Source organism: Melanerpes formicivorus, unplaced genomic scaffold (assembly GCF_026170545.1).
Source record: "Melanerpes formicivorus ecotype bairdi unplaced genomic scaffold, bMelFor1.0.p_v2 SCAF_51, whole genome shotgun sequence".
NCBI classification, from domain to species: Eukaryota; Metazoa; Chordata; class Aves; order Piciformes; family Picidae; genus Melanerpes; species Melanerpes formicivorus.
Genome location: NW_027142403.1, coordinates 3800789 through 3823549, shown reverse-complemented (window position 1 = coordinate 3823549; position 22761 = coordinate 3800789). Strand labels below are relative to the sequence as shown.

Genomic DNA, 22761 nt, shown 5'->3' with positions numbered 1-22761 from the left:
GGGTGAAAGAGACCCAATTGAGTGCTTCCCAGTGTACAGCTACTGAGAGAATTCACCTATGAACTTTCCTTTATGCTCCAGCTGGTTGGGTATTTTAGAGGGGAGCATGCGGAAAGAGACAAAAGACAGAAGGTTGTATTTCATGTATTTCACTTCCTTTAGATTAGTAATTATACCATGCAGCAAGCACAGTCAGGGATTTCCAAGGAACAGCAGTATCAGCTGTAGAAAATTCTCCACATACTCTAGTTTGCATTCTTCAGAGCTACAGAATATACTGACAGAATATTAGACCTTGGAATCTTAGATGTTAAGAGCTAGTGTCCTTTCAAAGGCGAAATAGTTCCTTCACTAAGCAGAAGGTTTTCCACAGAAGAATTCCTTCTACAAGTAGTTTTACTCTACAGGGGGAGCCAGTACTTGTACTCACATTCTGTATAGCAGGAATGGGTCTTCTACCAGTACAATAAAAAAATGCAAGACCTTTCAGAATTGGCAAGAAAACAATTCCCAGTGAGAGGCGGTATAAGATGAATGCTGATTGTCGGGCTTTCTTCTCTTAATGTGAAAAGGAAGTAATTACAGGGGCAAGAACTTCAGCTGTGTATTGGTGTAGTGGTGCTGAGGCTTTTTGTGGGAACAAAAAAAAGGCCTTTTCTGTGATTTCCCAGCTCAGCCACTCAGCACCACCACACTGCTTTGGTGGTGGAAGGTGACCAGGCAGTGATGCCCGTGTGTTCCTGGTGCCTGGGGAGGCTGCAGCAGGAGTCTGGCAGTTTCCAGGCATGGTAGGCAGGTCACTACTAACTGTGGAAGTACTGTGTCCTGCCTTACACAGCTGCCAGTCCCACTGTAGAATAGTCCCTGCTGGACTGAAGCAGGGAAGCTTGCTGGTGTGCTGGCATTTTCTGAAGAGAAGTCTGCTTGTAAGATTTCAGGGATGTTTCAGTTTGACAAGCACAGGATTAAGCCCTTTAGGACCAAATTTTAAAGCCTTAGGAGAAGAGGAATTATTACTTCCTTATGTCAGGAACTGCAGTGCTAGAATAAAGGGTAAAGCTTTGAGAGCAAAAGCAGCAATTTTTTTTTTCTGTAATTGGAACATAGCCATGGTCTAAGTTGAAGAATAAACTATCAGCTCCTCTACCAGTGGGGATTGTCTCTGCATCTAAGGAGTGGGTTGCACTGGACCAGAGCCTGACTGCCTCATTATACTAATGGAGGGCAGCTGCAGTGCCTTAACCTCTCCTCCCACAGGACTCCAGAGACAGCATGCTGCTAGCATCAGGTAACTCTAGGGAAGTTCCTTCCTTGAAATGTCACTTGGTCCTGCAGCAGGCTCCAGTCTCTGTTAAGTATCACTTCACAACTTCTAATGCCTGGTGAGCTGGGGCAGGGACCAGCTCGTGCTGCAGACAGCTACTGCCAGGAAGTAATGGCAGCATCGCTTTCGGAGGCAAGGGCGTAACTCTACTGGGGGCATGGTAACTCACAAATAAAACAACCCTTGCATTCCAAACCACAGATCTAAGGTGTTACATGCAAACACAGTGAGTAATAGGTATGTACAATTTATTTAAAATACCTTTTAACATACATATAAAACCCCCTCGCTATTTATACAGTCTAAGTTCTAGCAACATATACAAATACTGGGCAACTACAATACATGCTGAGGTAAGAACATACATTCTGGGAGAATACTCAAGCCAAACATGACTGAAATACATTTTATATCCATACATCTTCACATGTAAGAGAGACCCATTAAATGTACCTCTGCTTGTACTGTACACAGAGGAGTTCTAATCTTCTCTCATGCAACTTACATTTGGGAATCGATGTTTAACCCTTTGTAGCGTACATCTGAGATTCAAAATTCTCTTCTTAGCCCTAGCAGAAAACGTTCAAAAGTGGAAGCAGGGACTTGGTCTTAAAAACATCCATTCTAGTCAACAGCTCATGCTGCTCTGAGACTGCAGTACAGTTGCTGAAGAAATAACCCACTGTTAAGACACCATTTAATTAATTCTTACACCACTAACTTGAACACACCATTGATTTTTATAGCAGATTAAATTTTTCTAAGCCTAAACTGGTACAGTTTGAGAAGGCAGAAGTTTAACTTGGCTGGAATCAGTATTTCATGTCTTGGTGCAAACAAATAACCTCCCATCCGTTTCAAATAACTTCAAATAATTTCATAGTTGCTGCTGATGGGCAAGAACAGTTACTTGCCTGTTTAAAAACTTCAAAGACTGCAGACCAGCTCTATCAAGCAGAAAATGTTGCAATAGCATCAGAAAGTATAAAGAGAGGCAGGAACTTCTTTTTCATCAGGGGGTCATATATGCCTCCCTTACTTCCATTCACATTTAGGCTTAGCCACTCAATTCTTAAACAACTGAAGTAAAGAAATTATTCTCAATAAGAATTACCAAAAAAAACATACAATTAAGGCTTCTGGGTAGCACAGAATATGTAGTAACACATTCAGGATGTTCAACAGGCCACAAGTGATTTTGGACTGCAGATCTCAAGCTGCGCCAGGGGAGGTTTAGACTCGAGGTGAGGAGAAAGTTCTTCACTGAGAGAGTTGTTAGCCATTGGAATGGGCTGCCCGGGGAGGTGGTGGAGTCATCGACCCTGGAGGCGTTCAAGGGGAGATTGGACGTGGCACTTGGTGCCATGGTCTAGTCATGAGGTCTGTGTTGATAGGTTGGACTCGATCCTCGAGGTCTCTTCCAACCTTAGTTATACTGTGAGTTTATACAAAAGCCCCTGGGGGGGGGAAAAAGGCTAAACAAATTTTAAGTAATGACTTTGGGTACTGTTTTGTGGTGGTGTTCAAGGATGTTCAAGTGGCAGCCCCCATGAACAGTGTTGTAGATTTGGAAGTTCTCCACCTAGTTGAAGGACCCTGGGCAGTAAACAAGGCTGACTGGAATTACATCACAGAAACAACCAGTAAGCACCGGAGTCCATAAAACTGGGCTAATGTGTAGGTAGTGGGTTTCCTATGTAAAAATTAATTCAGCATCCTCCCACCAGTGCTGTTACAATAAAAATAAAGCATTTTTATTGTGGGCTTTTTACTACTTAGGTTAAAAAAGCTGTGCTTTGTTCCTAACAATATAAAAAATGGCAAATGTGACATCCAAATTGTTTTCATTTCACAATTACCTAGAACTAGTCTACCTTACCCCAAATAGAAGACTGACTACAATGTTTTCATAGTAGAGAACCTTGGAACATTCAAAGGATACAAAGTCCATTAAACACTTGTAAAATGGACACTCTTTGGAACAGTACTGGTTCTCTTGCAAAGATTTTGGAATCTTTTATGCTTCTAATAAGAACAGTCATAAGAAAAGCCCTAAGGCCAAAGTTTTTCAGTTGTGCTAAAACGTACCATATGTGCTAAATGCATGTATAACACAAACTGTGCACCATCACAGTATTTGTGTGCTTCCTTAAGCACTCACAACAGTATATACACATCACTCTTTGTATAAGCTCACATCTTAACACACAACAATAGATATGCCAGGAGGGGGGAGTGGAGTGGTGTCAGGTCAAGGGGAGAAGGAGAACATTTCTGGATTGAGTCGCCTCAAACATCTGGATACTTCTTGCACATGGACCATCAGGGAAGCCTGAATTTTAGGCAGATGCTCTTCAGAGTAGCCTTCACTTAGTAGGGAAAACTGAAAAGCAGTTGCCATGTAGTTTCCTTGTACTTTGTGCCTCCTGGATCCCTAGGAAGCAATGATACTGAGTGGCTTCAGGAGATGAGGCAGAGAACAGATTGTACAGACAGCAGATTCTAGTCTGGAAGGCTAAGAAAAAAGTAGCAGGAACCTTCTGAGGAACACAGAGCTGATGACTCCTAATCCTGTGAACAACAGCTGAAATGATGTCATTTAGAATCAAAACTGGAATGGGTAATGGGGTTTTTGCTATCAGTATTGATTGTGTAACTTGTTACACAGACATTTTATAGAGTGAAATTAATTTTAGAAGCTGTAGTGCTTACATAGAGATCTTAGAAAGTTAGGAGCTCTGTGGTTGTTCTTTTCCTCCAGAAATGATACCATTAGTTAAGAAATTATGGGCTTTTGTTTTATGAACTCTGAATTTATCATTTGTATCTATGAATTACTGAATCTTGAAGAGCTCTTCTCTCATGTCTGACAGATGATTGTACAGTAGTAAGAAAAAAGTCCACGGTTGTGCAGGAGACGAGCTGCAATCATGCACACAGCTTAAGGAAAGGCAGTTACTGACTTCCCTGACCTCCAATACCACATCTTTTGGTTCAACATCATATTATTTAAGACTAACAATATCAAAACAATGCAATTTAAAACAAAGAAACTGTCAGCTTTATGGAACTGGCTTTTTAAAAACAAGCCATCATTCTGCTTTACTCATGAGCTGAGTTCATCCTTACTCCCTGTGGAATGGGCCAGGCTCTGCGGGACCTGGTACAGCAATTCCTCAGCAGCAGCTGGCCCTGGCTGCCCCTTTGGGGTATCGTACTGTGCCTGTGCTGATGATGTGCTGTCTGTCCTAGACAAGAGTTTATTGTAAGTTCCAACCACTGGAGGAGCTTGGTTCCCTGCAGCTTTGAAAGTGGAAATGGAAGGAACGCCAAGAGGTGTGCTGGGATGGCTGGACATGTCCATGATGATTGGAGTTGCATATTCTGGTCCAGTTACAGGTAGTGGTTCAGCATAAGCATGGTAAACTTCTTGTATGGGTGAATTGTATGGGTCCAAATCAGCATAACTTGCTTCTTTTCCTTCCTCTGGTTTAAAGGTTGATCTCTGATGAAGCGTGCTGACAATCCCCCCTACCAATGGCTGGGCATACTCTGTGTTGCAAGCCCCAACAGAACAAAACAAAAACACACTTAATGGATTTTTTTGACACTGGCATCACACTTAAAACAGCCTGTCACTAGCGTCACAGAAATTATTGCCATTATCCTAGATCAAAACAGTGAAGTCTGTCTCTGTCCACCAGTGCCAAAGGCTTTGGGGAAAATAGTCATTTCCACCTGAGAGTTAAAGCCATTGGGGTGGCCATAGCATCCCCCCCATCAACACTTCTTCTCTTGTAAGCTGCAATTTCCCATGCTCTTAAACTTTTGAAATGTTCTTCCCCACAAAACTAGACTTAAATTAAATGATTTTATTCTGTCTGGCTTTAAGAAAAAGTAGTCCTTTGGATGAAAGGTTTGCCCACTGAGGAGGGAAGGCTGCATATGGTCAGCTGAGATGTTTTAGTTGAAAAGGTAACCTGAGGTACAAAAGCTGGAAGTGAGAAACCTGGGGCTAGCTGGGTAAGTACAAACAAGCAGCCAAAACCAGAGAAGTAATTCTGCCTGCTGTGTAGCTGCAATTTTGCCATCAGCATGTAGCCACAGAACCAGAGGCACAGTCAGTCACTTTTCTAGTGACTGGCTCACGATGGAAAGGGCAGATGCTGTTATCAGTGCCTCCTTTTCTAGATCAAAATTATTTCATCCATATGGTCAGTGTAGGGAACCTAGTGCCCCAGTTCAGATTTGTGCAAGAAGGTAACAGGGTGAAATTATTTCCAGTGCATGAAAACACAACCAAAAAAAATTCCAACCAACCAAAACAACCCACAGAAAATAAAACAAAAGAAAACCCCTGCCCCTTTATAGGGCTTAAGAACAAGTACAAGTAACAAACTTCAAGTTAATTTGGGAATCTGTCTATCCTCAGCACATCATCAGTTAATACAAACTCTTATGATGTTCCAAGAAGAGATTTGGACATGCCTGCATTTTAAGAAATGCACTCACCAACAGAACTATTCATTTCTCATCTGTTCCCCAAAACAATGAGGAAGTCATTAAATGTAGCCAGATTCCTAACTTCTTTTGCATGCCATATATAATGTTCTTATCTATATATATACACACACACACACACATATAATGGCCCACAAAACCCAGTAAAACGTACCTGCAGACTCTGTTTGCAGCATTGCTGGGACTTCTCTTGGTCTCAGGTGACTAATCTCATTGCTGCTGTAGCGCACGGGAGTTTCTTCATGTTCTGCTGATTTGGTTGGGAGAAACTGCTTCATTCCTTTCCACCATCCTTCACATGGATTAAAAAAACAAAATACCCAAGACTGCATCTATGTGGTGTTTCAAGCTTCTGAAGTATTTTCACACCACAGGCTTGTGTTGTGTAGCAGGTGAACAACTCAGTTATCAGTACTGACATGAGCCTAACATCACAAGATGTTTGAGTATCTGGCAGACTGAAGATTCAGAGGCGACAATGACAACATTACTCTCACCCAGTGAACCTGCCTGAGTGCTCCTCCTTCAAACACCCCCAGAACTGCTGCAGTCCAGTGACTCTATCCCTGAATGTCCCTTAGCAGCAGTGCTGGGGCTACTCAAAGTATAATAAATTCATACAGTACAACACAAACAATATTTCAAAGTCAGCCATGATTCCAACTTGTAAGTAGAATGTTTACATCACATTTCAGCCAATCTCAGCTGGAAGCTAAGGATATATTTAAGTTAACATGGTTTCTGGCTCCTATTGTAGAAAGGCTTACCATTGAGTATTTGCAAAGACCTGGATAAAGAGGATTTTAATTTTCAAGTGGAAATGCAAAGCACTGACTGTGGTCATGAAGATTTTCTTGTGAGAAGGTAGGGAGGGTTGGCCTTTTAAAGTTTTTCCCCAGTACCCAGAGCCATTCTAGTTTTGCTATCCATTAGCATATTCCATTCCAGCTGTAGGAGACATTCCTGTAGATTAGGCCCAAGAAACAAGAGACCCAAAGCCACAGAACACGGTGGAACAAAATCTGAGATAGCTTGTGGGGAGGACAGACAGCTTCCACAGAGAAGTGCAGCAATTTCACCACATTTTCCTTTTAAAACAGGAAAAAATGAGGTAGGTCCCTGACTGACACTTAAATGTAAGATATTTTGCATCTGTTAGTCTAAGAAAACAGTGCTGTGACTTATCAGAAGTGGACATATAATAAATAAAAATAAGGTCATTACAGCATTTTTCTTGTCTAAAAGACAAGGCGTATTTAAAACTGCCCGTGTGCCAACACACAGATGTAGGCATCTCCAAGCTGAGGATGAAGAAGCAAAGCACAGTCATACAGACTACACAAACTCAACAACTGTACAAACATTTTCAGGACACTTGCCGAGTTCTGCTCGGTGGAATTGTCTGATCTCAGGTTAATGGGGCACAAGACAGGATGGAAAATATGCCTTAAAGCAGCTGCAAACAGTCCCACATGCTCACTGGGGCAATGAAGAAAGACAAAACTTGACAGACCTGATATAATGAGATTTTTTCTACAACAAAAGAATTACCAAGAAGTGCCATCTGATTATCAAATGCATACAGACATTCCTCATAAACTGCTCATCCCCTCATGCTGTACAATTAAGAGGTTCTACACTTGGTTTACTGAAAAAAACAGTCTGAAGCTGTAAGATCCAGCAGGAGACAAGGCGTTTTTCTCTTTCTGAACAAAGTTCAGAGAATGAAGCAGTTAAATCTGTTCAGAAAAGGAAAGGCAGTGTTCATGGTGCCTACACCAGTTAGCATTAGAAAGGCTTCTGCTAGTGACAACTGTCTGTGTCACTGCACTCTGACTCGTCAAACCAAAGATGCCAAGTAAAAGGATTTCATAAAGCCATTGTTACCTGCACGATCCCAGTAAGGTAGATCATAAGTGCCCTCTGTCTTTTTCTTGCTGTGAAAAGAAGCAAAAGGGGGTATTTTAGCTACTCTGCTTAGCAGAAGATGCATTAATTAATGCTCAGCTACTATCACCTTGGCTGTAACTGGTCCTCAGATTTAAAGTATAAGCACCAGTAACCTGGCTTGCCATCACCAGTCTGCTGCTATTGGAGAAACCAGTTTTCAGTAAAAGCACTTCTAATGAAAATAGTTACAAAAAAGCTGTTTTCACTGTCCTGGCTATTCCAGTGGACATCCTCTGTGCACAGAGAATACAGTTCCGAAGAGCAGGTGCTTCCACAAGAGTGGCCCTTCCACAAGAGTTCCCACATGCAGTATTTCATCCCACACCCCAGGCTAACATTCACTGAAAGCACTTCATTCAGCTGGTCATTTACCGGTTTCTCCAATGCCAGGCACAAACTAAGATAAGAATCAGAGTAGTGAAGACCATCACCAGCACTGGAACCAGAACTGCTGCCAATGCCACATCTGAAAGCCATTAAATTAAGTGGTGTCAGACAGAAGAGCTTCTCATAAATCAGGTTGTAATTTGAAAATGACTTGGGTAAAGCACACAGTTTTCATGTATAGCATCTATCACACCAGATACCCCAGCTTAGCTACCCTGCTGGAAGCTGCTACTGTGTACAGAGCATCTTGCACGTATGCACAGCTGGTATTGATGCAAGGCTTTTCATCAGAATCAACAAGGTTTGGTTTTTTTTTTAATATAAGTAAGATTTGTCTCTCAGAAAAATGTGTATTAAAGAGGGCAATCAAAAGAGACAAGGAATATGCAACCACTTGAGCCTGAACCTCCTGTAAGAACAAAATACCACACTGCCTTAACAATTCATCACAATCAGCCTGTGCTGGGTCTGTATGTGACTTGAGATCATCCTGTATCCTGCCACCCAAAGGACACTTCACCAAGGCCTGCCATCTGCAGTGATCTGCTCCCTTGTCTGACAGTTTTCTTTGATAATTTTTCAGGACAAAACACTTCTGACATAGCCAATTTTAATGGAGCAGTCACCTTGACAGGAAATTCAAAAAACATCATCTGGCATCATAACTTTATCAAATTAAACAACAAAGCAGTTCCACCCAGTTAATTCTAAAGGGAAGTCCAAGTTGCAGCTTCTCCTGACAAGATTTGTTCAGTAATGAAAAGCTGAACTTGTCTGGAACAAGGTTTGAAAGATGGAACTTGGTATGTGTCTTGGAAGATGGGGTTTGCTTCTGCATGCAGTATGCAACTGTACACTTTTTACCATAGAATGGTCTGGGCTGGAAGGGCCCTCCAAAAGTCATCTAGTCCAGCTCCACAAGTACATTTGATAACTGGTAAGTATTTAAAGATTGATAAATTGCTGTTTTAAGTGTTGAGAAAATTTACTTTCAGAAAGCACACCTATTATATCTGCCAGAGTACTGTAAGGAGTTCCCAAACACTTGTACTGCTTAACGGTGGATACCTTTGGTTACACTTGGTGTCACTGTGGTGTTCTTGATTTCAGGTGTGAAAGTGGTTTTATCTGTCTGCAGTGAAGTCTTCACTGAGTCATCACTGGAGTCATCACTCCTGTCTTCATTCTTGTTCCGAGGTGGTGGTGGTGGGACGGTGATTTTAGGAGCACGGGCTTTAGAAGAAAAGTGTTTATAAACAAGGTGAAGTGTTAGGGTTTTGTCTTTCCTTTGCAGGAGAGCACAGCTGAAATGGTTTGCTCTAAAGCTTTTGTTCATGTGATAGCAGGCTAAACCTCATGAATCAGTGACATGGAAAGCAAGTGACTGGTGTATTTTGAAACATTTAGTTTCTCAATTACCTTCTTTATGCCTACGCTAGGTATTTTCCATGTTAAGCATAACAACTCTGGAAGAAATCCGGAAGTATCAGTTACAGAAGGATTTCAGAAGCAAGAAGTACCAAGAAGTACTTTTTTCTCACTGAAGATATATGCACAGTGTAATCTTTACCAAATTATTTCACTGCTTGTCTTGTACAGTTGAAAGGTTTTCAGTTGCCTTACCTATGCTAAACTGACATCCTAGCAATTCTACTTTCATTGCAATTTTCTGGTGCCACTTTAAGGGGTTAATCCTCAAAAACCGTGCAATAATAGGTGGGATGAAATTGTTACGAACTTCCTGGTACAACTCGGTGTTCCCTTGAAATATCTAGAAAAGACACAACACAAAAGAGAGAGAGACAAACATGTGACACAAGTGCAATAGCAACTATGTAGTAACCACAACCTCTCTGGGTGTTAGTTAGGAAAAATAAGCAATGCAGCATGCTGAAAATTGATGCCAGCACGCTGCTGCCTGCACATCTCCATTCACTTGGCCCCATGAAACAGGTAATGAAATGAAGGGGGTGTGGTGTGTGTGCACACAACTGTTTACTTCAGAATGATGGTACCACCCCAGGCAGTGCTGCTAGAGACCTCTCATGTGTCTGTGGCACTGACACCTTCTAACTTGGTCCTTGTTGGTATCATAAAATTGTTTTGGTTGGAAAAGACCTCTAAGATCATCAAGTCCAACTGTCAACACCACCATGGCCAACCACCACCAAAGTGCCATTTCCACTCATTTCTTTAACACCTTCAGGGACAGTGACTTCACCACTTCCCTGGACAGCCTGTTCCAATGCCTGACCACTCCTGCAGGAGAGAAATTTCTCCTAATATGCAATCTAAACTTCTCCTGACACAGTTTCAGGACATTTCCTCTTATTCTATCACTTGATACTAAGGAGAAGAGACCAACCCCAGCTCACTCCAACCTCCTTTCAGATAGTTGTAGAGAGCAGTGAGGTCTCCCCTCAGCTTCCTCTTCTCCACACTCAACAATATCAGTTCACAGAATCACAGAATGTTAGGAGTTGGAAGAGACCTCTAGAGATCATCCAGGTAGGTCTTGAAAGTCTCCATAGAGAGACTCCACCACAACCTCTCTGGGCAGTCTATTCCAGGGCTCCGGCACCCTCACCATAAGCCTCAAGTTGAGGTGGAACCTCCTGTGTTCTAGCTTGTACCTGTTGTTCCTTGTCCTGTCACTGGGCACCACTGAAAAGAGATTAAAGTTCCCTCAAACCTTAGTTATAAGACTTGTTTTCCAGACCCTTCACCAGCTTTATTGCCCTTCTCTGGACACACTTTAGCCAGCATCTCTGTGCCCTTGCATTGAGAGGCCCAAAGCTAAATCCAGTACCACCTACAGGGGCATGATCACTTCCCTGGTCCTGCTGGCTACACTATTGCTGATCCAGGCCAGGATGCTGTGCTCACTCTTTGCATAGATTTAGCAAGCAGCTGTGACAAGGTGAAAGCAGGCTGTGGTGCCCTCACACGGCCTCACGGTTACAACACAGTCTCTCTGGTTAAAGCTTTTATGAGAAAGCATGAGGAGACAAAGTCAAGTATGGAATCACACTGTCCTCTAGTGTTTGCTGCCCACAAGGGCTGAACCACAACCAAAAGATTTGTTTAGTAAAGATGCAAATAATAAGCAAACCAGAGTAGTTCTTTACTCCAGGCTTTTATTTGTTAAGCTTTTGATGTCAAGTGTTACAACAATAACCTACCTGCAGCTCACTCAAATTTTCTGCACAAAAAGAAAATTGCTTCTGGTCAAGTTATTTGATATCATTTTCATCTTCCATTTACTGTCAATTTCTCTGCCTTTGCCTCTGCACTGTCAAACAAAACTTTTCCAGCATTGCAGCTTTGATTTATCATTCTTCCCCAAGTCAAGAATTTTATTCTTTTTTTCATATAAAAATGGTAAGAAAACATTTTCTTGAAGACTGCCAGACCTCTAGAAGCTATTTCCAAAGAGGGCTACAAAAAGCTTCTCTCTCCTGAACAACATTAAGAATTTCAAAAGTCTTTCAAATGGGGCATGGCACCTGCTGGTGGGTCTGGTGTGGTTATGTGAGGCTCAAAGGGAGAAGCCTGCATGCATGTGCTCCAAAAGCAAAGCTGCATCAAGTGAGATGATCTCATTCAGGGGACAAGTCTGCTCTTTTGAAGCCTAAGAGATCAGTGACACTGAATTCTTTTTTAACTACATTTAACTACACCTGGCCCTTCCTGGGTATGTATGGTTCTTTGTGCACTGTACCTAAAGATACAAAAAAACATCTGTTGCCTGTATATTTGAGCTCCACAATGTGTTCCATTTCATAGATTTGCAAGAAAAAAGCATACAAACAAGTAACAGTGGCTGCTAAAGTTTTCTAAGAAAATAACCAAACTATGCATGAAGCCTACATCCAGACACCACTAGCTGAGATTTTATTTTATGGCCAGAAGAGGGCACTGGAAAACTAGCAAAAGATGCTGGATTTACTACTTGTACTTTTTTCTTTTTCCCCCTTGAATATTACATGCTGAAAGTCCCTTATCTCAGGAGTAGTTTCAAGATGGACCAGCCCTGACAGTGAAGTCTCCTCCTTTCAGGGAAGTTTTCTCTTGTGATTATGTTTAGTGTTCAGAGAACACTTAAACTTGATACTTCCAACCTTTCACTTCTTCAATAGGATGCTATGTCTTACCTGGGAACATTCTTTAACCTACAGTAAACAAAAGAAAACCAAATACAGCTGAAGAGTTACCATTCCTAAGTCCCATTTCTGGAAAGTGATTGCATTACCAATGCCTATTGCATCTATGTAATACCACAGGGCATGTGGGAGCAAGGTGAGTTACATCTTGGGATTTTAAGGAAAAGAAGGGAATTCTAGTTCCAGTCAGATTACCAAGAATGCTCTGATGTAAGAAAACATTCATCATTTCAATTTTACTGTCTTTTCAAGTCTGCAAAACTATAAACACATCAAAAAGGAGGTTATTTTGCTGCTAACATTAGGTTGGTCATTTTTCTGTCTGGCAAAACATCTAAACATACCACCCCATTTTTCAAGGTAGCTATTCTCAAGGGGTGTTCCATTACACAAGAAAGAACCTTACCAGTATTTTGTCAGTTAAGATTGACAGCAACATTGTAAAAGATGGAAGACTATACAACCCCTAACATATACTCTGTAATCACAAGAGGGTAAGAAAGTAAACCTTCATTTGGGGGCATAAAACCTATTTTGAAAGAAATCTGATTGCTCTTCAAAGGATGCAGTACCAACCTGTCACTGGAAGCAGGAGTTTCTTGTATCAAATGTGCCCACCCCAAGTAGTGATGAAAATAATCTCTGCATTTCAGAACTGTTCAAATCCTGACATATTTGCATTTTTCCTGTTTTCTTCCATGCACATGCTGGTTTGATTTTAAATTACACTGAAGGGGAAAGCTACTTAATGTTTCCTCACCAGATCAAAATCAGTTGCATTTACAGCTGTGCAATGTCCATTGAACATACCCTAGAAAGCGTGTGGTATTTTTACCTTGTCTTTATCCATGCCAGGTTCTCTGTACACCATCCATTTCTGTGCATCATCACTGTATAAAATTCTGTAGGAGGAGACATAGTAGTAGTACTCTGCTAAGGTTGACCCAGTAGTTATAATACCTGTGAAAATGAAGGTGTCAAGTTAGGCAAGAAAACTGGTACCAGTTTGCAAAAAATAATAGGTCAGCTCCTGAACCCAGAGTTGTGTAGATGGAATCTCCACTACAGAATAAACCAGGTTGGAAAAGACCTTTGAGATCATCAAGTCCAACCTATCACCTAACACCATCTAATCAACTAAACCATGGCACCAAGTGCCTCATCCAGGCTCTTCTTAAACACTTCCAGGGATGCTGACTCCACCACCTTTATTGAAGGTGGCAGGGTCTGAAATTTCTACAGAGAGTAAAGCTTAGCAGTCACTTTACTTACTTTTAATTCTCATTACAAAACCTTGTCCTGTAGTTTTCCCCTATTTCTTGATGGAAACAGCCTGATCATATGGCTGCGGCCCACTCCTGTTTCCAGTTGCCAAGACAGCACAGCTCTTCCCTGCCTTTGTACTGCCAGCCTAAAAGCACCACTGAAAGGATTGTAGCTTCCTAAAGCTGACACCTCAAAGGTTGTTTTGTAAAAGCTCATTAGCACAGGGATCAGAGGAGTGGTATCAATTCCAAATAGTGCCCAGGGAGGTAACAACAAAAGCTGCAACGAAACTTGAGCTGCTTCATGACAGGAAGCCAACCTACTGACAGCAAGGTGTTCACAGAGATCAACTCATGCATTTGAGAAAGAGACAAACCCAAACAGATCAAAGGATAACATTTCATGATTGTCTTAAAACTTGGCACTCTGTGAGTGAAGCACTCTACCTAAAGCCACTTGATGTTTGATTTAAGTCATTTTGCCCTTTAACAACAGCCAATCACCACTGAATAACTCCATCAAAACAGAAAGGCTACCATCAGCACAGAAGACTCAGCAGGACAAAAGGAAGCATCAAGGATCAAATAAAATCAAATCAAATACACTTCCAATTTATTCTGATGGAAGACATGTTTTCTCATATGAAAGCCCATCTGTTCAACTGCAGGCTCCTCAGTGTAGCAGCTAGCACACAGAACTAACTTTGCTGTAATGCTAATGAGGTATCACCTGGACTTTATCTAAGAACAAACAGTGGAAAATGGGATGTCAAGAAACAAACTTTTGGAATGTTGCTTAGAAGCCATCAGTTTCACTTACCTGTTACTCTTTTTTCTTTATTCAAGTCAATCTGCAGCCACTGATGTTCATCACTGATAAAAGCAGCCCAAGGAGGACCAGCCCTTTTCAGTCTGGCATTTTCAGGTTTCCAAATATTCACTTGGCCCGTTTGGTCAGACCACTCAAGAATAGATGATGCTGTGATCTGGGAATCAGGGATTACCCCAGATTCCATCCCCAGTGTCCCATAGCAACCTGAGCAACAGAAAAGGTGAGGATTCAAAATGAAAATTCAGGTTATACAATAACTTTAGCTGCTTGGAGCTTAAGACTTTAAATGCAAATAATAACATGCCATCTAATTTAATTCTGTAGCAACACTACCATCAAAGCACAGTGTTCTGCTTTCTAACAGTGATGCTGGTGGTTATGAGTGTTAAATGATTCATGCCTGCTCAAGAGTGGTGAGGATACTCTCTCAATGATTAACCACCCAGAGCACTAGACAAACAGCTTTGGGGAAGCTGTCATTGTTTGAAAGTATTTCTGGCTGATGCAGTGAAAGAGAAATGGACCGCTTCCTGAGACCGACCATCGTCCTGCTGATGGGAAGTAGAGAGTAGCCTCTCTCTGCTTTTGCTTCTGTGAGGTCTATTGCTTTTGCTTACTATTGTCGTTACATTGCTTCTATCTTATTACTGCCTTTTGTTAAGATTTTTTCTCCCCCTCCCCTGTCCATTTGAGAGGGGGAGTGATAGAGTGGCTTTGGTGGGCATCTGGCCTCTAGGCCAAGTCCAGGCCATTTCATTACTGTCATATACACCATCAGATCACATTTTGAAAGGCAAAAACAGCCCAGCAAACCCTGTCTCCACCACTGTGTTTAGTATTCTCTATGCAGAAGGTCACCAGACATGCAGTTCCTTCTTCCAGATCTTGCAGAGGCCTGGGAGATAAATTATTTTAATATTCTGTGGATTGTATTTTCTACTTTTTGCTACATACCCTGAAAGAATCCCCTCCTGCAGATCAGCAAGAACCCCTTGATACATCACTGCATCCCTAAATGTATGACCCACGTGATAACGCTTACCGCTAGTCTTGAACGTGAAGAGACTTGGCGATAGCGGTCCCCTGTGGAGAACAGCAGATGAGGTTTTGTGCTGTAGTCAGTGAGGAAAATTGATACAAACTGTCTCTGTTTGCATTTTCTTGTCTGACTGCTTGCCACTGAAACCTGTGCACATACACCTAAACCAGTACCTCACTGTTAAAGTCACCTTCCCTGTCACCAAACTGCAGCACTTCCAGTGCATTCACCTTTAGATGCTATCCAAGCTACAAGCTTTCAAACATCTGCCCAGCAAAAAGCAAACCTTCATTAAAATGCTTCCCTTTCAAATTAAGCTAATTGTAATGACAATAATTAATCTCCTCTGATTCTTTCATTCCTGGGACTCCAGAGGTAAAATGCCAAGTTACACTCTTTTCCCTGCAGCTAAAAGGTTATAACAGAATTCCAGGTTGGAAGGGACATCAAGGATCATCTGGTCCAAGCTTTCTAGGTAACAGTATAAATGAGATAGCCCAGCACCCTGCCAAGTTGCCATAGAATTATTGCTTTTACATGGACCATTAGAAATTTATGTTCATGCATTCTGAAGGATAAAACCTCCTTGTGGAATTTAGGAAATTAATCTTTATGGTGCAGCAGTTAAGAATATCTGGTAAAACAATCACACCGCAGCAAAAGAACACTGTGAGAACTTACAGAGGGGAACTCGTCCATTAACATGCAGCTCCACTACCTGAATTCAATCCCACAATGACACAATACCAAGATCTAAGGTGCTACAGGCAGGACCATCAGAAGTACACTTACACTTTTGAGGTGACATTGTTAGCCAGGGAGCCTTCATAGTACGGAATGCCCTTGCTGATTACAACATTAATTTGGCCGCCCAGCGTATTTGACACGACGCCTGCGTGAATACCAGCCATACAAAGGGATGATGACTTGGAGAGGGGTGAAAAAGAAAAACATAATACTACATGGTAAATAAATTAAACAAGTATTTTATATGCCACATTGCCCAGTTGTAGTCTTTGTTATTACTACATTAAGGGGCCATTCTTATTTAACTGTTATCTCTTGTTGGCTAGGAACCACTCCTCTTTGGTTTATTTTGGAATCTAGAAAAACACCAACAGAAGGTCTCACATTTTACTGCATCCTCACCCAGTGGAATGTATTTTTACTTACATCTCTGTATCCATGGGGAATAGTGCCTGAAATATCAGCAAAAGGAATCACACATCCAGCTGGACAATACTTGCTGGAAGAGAATGAAATGCCAAATCAAGATACTCATTCAACTACACCTCTTCTAATATTATAAAAGTCACTATGTTTTTCATTTACAATACTCTATTACCATTGAAGTAGCACTACTTAAGGAGGCATCCTAACTGAAGGCCTATCAAATCAGGCTGAAAAAAAACATAGGAAGAGGAGCACACAACAGAACAGACATTTGAAATAGTTGGGCTCTTTAACTATCAACTGAAAGTACAATGCCAGTCACAATACAATAAACTAACAAAGCCAGCATGTTATGATATAAATACTGCATGGCTTCTGTCAATGGAAAGTCAGTCAGTACCAGTTTAATAAATTTTATACACCGTCCTCTAAGGAAAGTTTATGAGACCAGGGGCCTAGAGAAGAGAAGGCTGAGAGGGAATCTGATCAATGCTTATGAATACTTAAAGCATCAAGAGGATGGGGACAGACTCTTTGCAGTGGTGCCCAGTGACATGATGAGGGGCAACAAACACAAACTGGAACACAGAAAATTCATCAATGAAACACAAGGGAAAACTTTTTTCCTGTGAGGGTGCTGGGGCACTGGAACAGGCTGCCCAGAGAGGTTATGGAATCTCCTCCGGACAGTTCAAAACCCAGCTGGACATGTTCCTAGGTGAACTAGCAGTGGGGTTGGACTTGATGATCCCCAGGCCCCTACCAACCCCCACCATTCTGTGATGCTGTGCCATGTGTTTCCCCCACCAGAAGGTACAGCATCTTATGTCTCCAAAGAACCTCATTAATACATATGAAAGTGTAAAACAGGTTTGTAATTTGTAACACATTTTGTACTTTAGTGCTCCTTAGGTAACTGTCACAGAGATTTCAGTATTTGAGGTGTATGCCTGCTGTGATGTGTTTACAAAAGCAATCCTGTTATGGGAATGAGCTATTAGCTCTTATGGATTAGTGCAAATTAACGAGGTTCTACTCTGTACTGTATGGAAATAACAAAAATGGGAGAGGAAGGAGTGCAAATATCTGAATTTTTCATCTCTGACTGTAATTAGTTTGTTTCTTAAGTTCTCTGGACTGCCACTTTTCAAGCTGCATCAGGTATAAGTAACAGTGATTTAGAAACTATAAAGTTACATCATGAAAGAGACTGGGGGGAAGGAGGTAAAATCAGACTTACTTGAATTCTGGCTCAGAAAAGTGGCTTGCATTTTCTAAACAGGTAATAAGGTCTGCAAAGAACAAACGCCAGGTCAGGAGGATGATAAAGAACAAGACTGAGTATGCTTCTTAAAGGTCACACAAACACACATCTGTGGCTTAACCAAAACCACATTCTTACTAAATTTCCTTGCAGCAGATTTGTTATTACAGTAGAACCTTGATAATTTGTCTAAGTGGAAAATCCACTGAGAATGTGACATAGGCAAGAGGAAAAACACTACCGAAATGCCTTTTCTCTGCAGCTTCCTTTTAATTTGTAGCTGTACTTCAGAGAACCTAAAATAATTCAGAGATTACAAAATCAAATCAATAGTCTAGCTACCTAGGCCTGTGTTTGCAGCATTTAACAGACCTTCAACAGCACTGAAACCAGGCAGCACAGGGAACAAATAGGAGAGTGCGGTGTTACTGGTACCCATGACTGATACCTCAAATTTCACGTTCCTGCCTCCTCCAAAATACAGAGAGAAAATTGCTCCAAAACAGAGAGAGAAAAGCACTGATAAAAATAAAAGTTAGAACTTGTTATCTGCTCCTATAAGAATTACTTCTAGAAATGGTTTTCTCAAGCATTTTGCCTTGTGAAGTCGTTGCTGGCAATCCTTCATTTCCTTGTGGGCCATCTCACCTTTACAGTGAGTGCAAGGAGTGGCAAAACAAATACAGCAACACTTCATTTAGAGGCTAGAATAACCAAAACCACAAAAAAAAACCCAAGAAGTGGCAAAGACACAAAAAAGTACTAAGAAGATTATATGACTAAAGAGATGCTACTGAAATGAAACTTTCCAGGAGGTTGGTCTGTATAAGACCTACAGTTTGATGAGAAAACTTAACTACTGCCTTGGCTACTATCTGAAAACATGCATTTTGTCCTGCAGCTGGAGCAGCTCTTTCATTTGTAACAGATAACTGTGATTCTCCCTCTGCTATCCAAGGTCAGCTTTGCTATCAGTTCATTAAAACTACCATAACTTATGCAAACCAACAGTCCAATTTCCTACACAGAAGTATCAGGAAGACTGTTAAGTCTTCATTTTTAGAAGCTCATTTGTGAGAGCATGGGAAGGAAGGAACTAGCTCTGTATTTTGACTAGACAGTTCTAACTTTCCCAGCACAGGGAAATCACCTAACAACTACAAATACCTGATTTGTCGGTGGTTGAATAAGCTGCAAGAAATCCACGGCCAGAAGTGTGCATTCCACTCATGAACTGCACTGTGACTTCATGACTTTTTGAAGTAATTAAACCATCCATCTGAAAGCCAAACCCACAGTATTTTCCTATAGGGAGAAAGGGGAGAACAGACATGGACCAAAACCAACATATGTAGTAAGCATCTTAACTCACTTGCAGTGCAAGCTCACATGACTTCTGGCATAAACTCAAAACCAAATACACGTGCATGAGAGCAAACAACGTAGTCAGTGTCCATTTAAAGTGAATGGCAGAATATGGGTACCACATTCATTGTCACTGCCCACATGTGAGAGTCTCTCATACCCTTAACACTTGTGAATAAGTATGAGCTTATCCCAGCCACCTCTAGCCAGTTCCTCAAAGACCATGAGAAATCTGGCAAGGAAAAGGATCAAGTTAGGGCAACAAGAACCATCTCCAGAAGCAAATGAGAAAAAAGCCCTTCTCTTCCCTCAGCTCTTGGAGCATTTCTTCCTTGCTGATTCCTTCCTGGCTTCTGTCAACTACTTTTCTTAATTTTGGACAAGGCACACTTCCCTACACTCAGCACTGATGTCCAACCACGTGTGAGCACCACTGGTCGAAACTGCACATCAATTCACTATCTGGTTTGCTGCACCTATAAAACCTAACAGCAGTTCTGTATCTGAGTACTTCTCTTGCCATCCAAAAAGACCAAATAATGCATTTTTAACTGAGATGCTGGAGTCTGCAGATATTGACAATATCCACCCTGTCAAGTCCTAGAATTACTATCAAATGATATTGCCTGGAGAAATCACACAATCGTAGAATTGTTCAGTTGGAAAAGACCTCTAAGATCATTAAATCCAACCTTCAACCTAAGACCACCATGGCCATTCAACTATGTCCCAAAGTGCCATGCCTACGCATTTTTTGAACACCTCCAGGGCCTCCACCACCTCCCTGTGCAGCTTGTTTCCAATGCCTGACCACTCTTCGGGAAAGAAATCTTTCATAATACCCAATATAAACCCCTCCTGGTGCAGTCTGAGGCCATTTCCTCTCATTCTATCACCTGATAATAGCTGTTAAATAGACACAAATCAATATGGAATTCTCCAGTCCTACTAACTAGAACCTTTAATAAAATACTAATCAGTTTATTAACCTATTAAGAAAACAAAAACCTTCTGTTCTACAGGCCCCCTTGATCATTCAGTATTGTGAACCATCTACAATCCTATTTAAGATTCTGCAGAGGATAAATCACAGTGGCTAATCAACAGTAGCATCTGACACTGCCTATGCTTCACCTTACCAGCATTTACTTTCCTGATTAGTAAAACAGCAAAGAAAGCCAGCTAAAGGCAAAGTACAATACTAGGAGTGAAGTAACACTACCCCATGGGAGTAGTTCTTAATAAATACAATACAAAACAAAGCTTTCAGTACAGCACAAAGCTTTCAGTACAGCACAAAGCTTTCAGTACAGCACAAAGCTTTCAGTACAGTACAAAGCTTTCAGTACAGCACAAAGCTTTCTACATGTCATTTATTGAGCTGGTTTTTGAACAAAGTGAGGGTATTTTACACACATACACACACAAAGGAAGAGAAAAACAAACAAAACAAACCCCCAAACAAACCTCAAAGGAGACTCCTCAAGATGTTAATGAAATGTACAATATTATCTAAGGTCACTACTTAAACTGGTTATCAGGAGGAGGTACAAAGAAGCAAGTTCCCTGTTACCAAGGCTCGACACCGACCCTGCATTTTGCTGCAAGTCATATTTCTCTGATTAACTGCACTCATTCTGGTGGACTGCATCATTTTCCCAACTTTTCCTACTTTTTTCAAGTTTTGTTTTCAGCCACTGGATCTTGTTACACCACTGGCCAGCATGAGACTCCTCTCAGGGTAGGTCAGCCTGTCCTCATAACACCATTTATCTTCCGTTTTGGGCAAGCACACAGGGAAAGGCATTTAAATCTAGCTTGGGTAAATTACGCAGTGCTGCTTGCACCATGGAGATGGAGCCTTCAACAAACTGTAGCCTGATGCACCTCAAGATTCATGGCAAGACATACTTCTGAGACTATAAATAATTTTTCTAACTCTTCCCTGGCCTCTCTCCAGACTTTTAGCAAACTTTTCAAAACAGCAGATACTAGAGATGAACAAACCATGCCTGCTGTGACTCTTCTTCCAATGGTACGTGCAGATTTTGTCTGTACTTACGCACTGACAGACCCCAAGTGCTTTTCTGTAGCAGTATGACAGCAGGAGAGGGAATTCCCACAGTAGCTCATGTTCTCTGCTCCTACAGACCTGGGCTTGCATTGTATGTATTAAGTAAGTACATCTGACTGCAGACACACAGTGAATGAAATCCAATGCAGGGGACACCTAGATCTCACTTAAACTGGAGACAAACGTAACACTAAGGATTTCAATCTTCTTTTGATTTAATGATAAACATTAAGAAGGCTTGGAATGAGAACTAGTCCTTAAAAGCTTCTTTAGACACCTGTTTATGAATGAAGTAGCCCACTAACAACTCAATTTTTAATCTAATCAGCCATATTTTGAGTCATATGGGGTTAAGGATATCACTGGGCTTCAGACTGTATGTGATACAAGTATTTGAAGTGTTAGACCATGTCAGTAGTCTTGAATGGAAAAACTTAGAGATAAATGCAGCTTTCTTCCAAACAAATCCAGGTCACTGTTCAATCTCTCCAGCATTTGTTGCTTCAAACAGGAACACTCACGAATCTGCATTACCTGTATCTGCCACTGTTAGCATCACTGTTTCCTCTGTGATTTAATTTATTGAACAACACATGCTACACTGAGCTACTACACCAGCTGTGAACAGCTGAAAGTCAAGAGAAACACATGAAGTAGAAAATGTACTTGAAGCCATTAAGTCACTTGTAAAAGTGAATAATAGACTTATCAGAACTGGACATTCCTGGCCATTTAAGGACTTCACCATCTCCTATTTTGGACCAACTCTGGCTCAGCAGCTGGAAGCACATACTTATTTTCACACATACTTACCTAGGTAACAGTTGGAAGGGAGGGTTAAGGCAGCTAACATTCCACTAGCCTCTTTGCAAAACCTCAGTTTAGTGGGGTTGGCATTTGAGTTGCACAAAAACTATCTTGCTAAAGTAAATCTCTTTCCCTATCTCTCTCCAGATTAAAACTTTAGGAAAGAAAAGACAATCAATCTCCACAAAACGACCGATCTTATGAAGGAAGAACAAGTCATTTTGAGTTTTCTGGAACATAGCCCTGCATACACCTTGATGGAGATGTCACACTGCTACCTACAAAAACCCTGCCCTATAGTCATTGACTTATATTTGCCCTCTGAAAAGAGCAAGACCTAAACTGTGGACATTAGCAGAAGATAGGAGATAGCTTAAATGCGTAACTTTTGAAGCCTGACAGCCATTAATGGCGCCAAGATGAACAACTCAGGCTCATTCCATATACAAAGAAAAGGCATTTCAGACAAGATATCTGTGTTTTGGTTGTGGGGTTTCTCTTGTTGTTTGTGGGGTTTTTTCCTTTGGGTTTTTTAATTAAGATCCTCATAGCTTTGCAATTTCCTCTCCACTGCTTACAAGAACTTTGCAAGCTACT

General features: G+C 41.3%; 1 protein-coding gene across 1 annotated transcript in view; it reads right to left on the bottom strand.

The window, feature by feature from the left end:
- Positions 1-1415: 1415 nt before the first annotated feature.
- DCBLD2 (discoidin, CUB and LCCL domain containing 2) overlaps positions 1416-22761 on the bottom strand; it is a 39041-nt gene continuing 17695 nt past the window's right edge. The window contains exons 3-15 of the mRNA XM_068160665.1: positions 19086-19223; positions 17895-17946; positions 16655-16727; positions 16274-16407; positions 15485-15525; positions 14431-14646; positions 13181-13305; positions 9806-9953; positions 9251-9415; positions 8168-8261; positions 7733-7782; positions 6000-6137; positions 1416-4876 (exon numbers count right to left, since the gene is read on the bottom strand). Of these exons, the coding sequence (XP_068016766.1) occupies positions 4431-4876; positions 6000-6137; positions 7733-7782; positions 8168-8261; positions 9251-9415; positions 9806-9953; positions 13181-13305; positions 14431-14646; positions 15485-15525; positions 16274-16407; positions 16655-16727; positions 17895-17946; positions 19086-19223 (1820 nt within the window). The 3' untranslated portion in view covers positions 1416-4430. The remainder of the gene's footprint in view (positions 4877-5999; positions 6138-7732; positions 7783-8167; positions 8262-9250; positions 9416-9805; positions 9954-13180; positions 13306-14430; positions 14647-15484; positions 15526-16273; positions 16408-16654; positions 16728-17894; positions 17947-19085; positions 19224-22761) is intronic.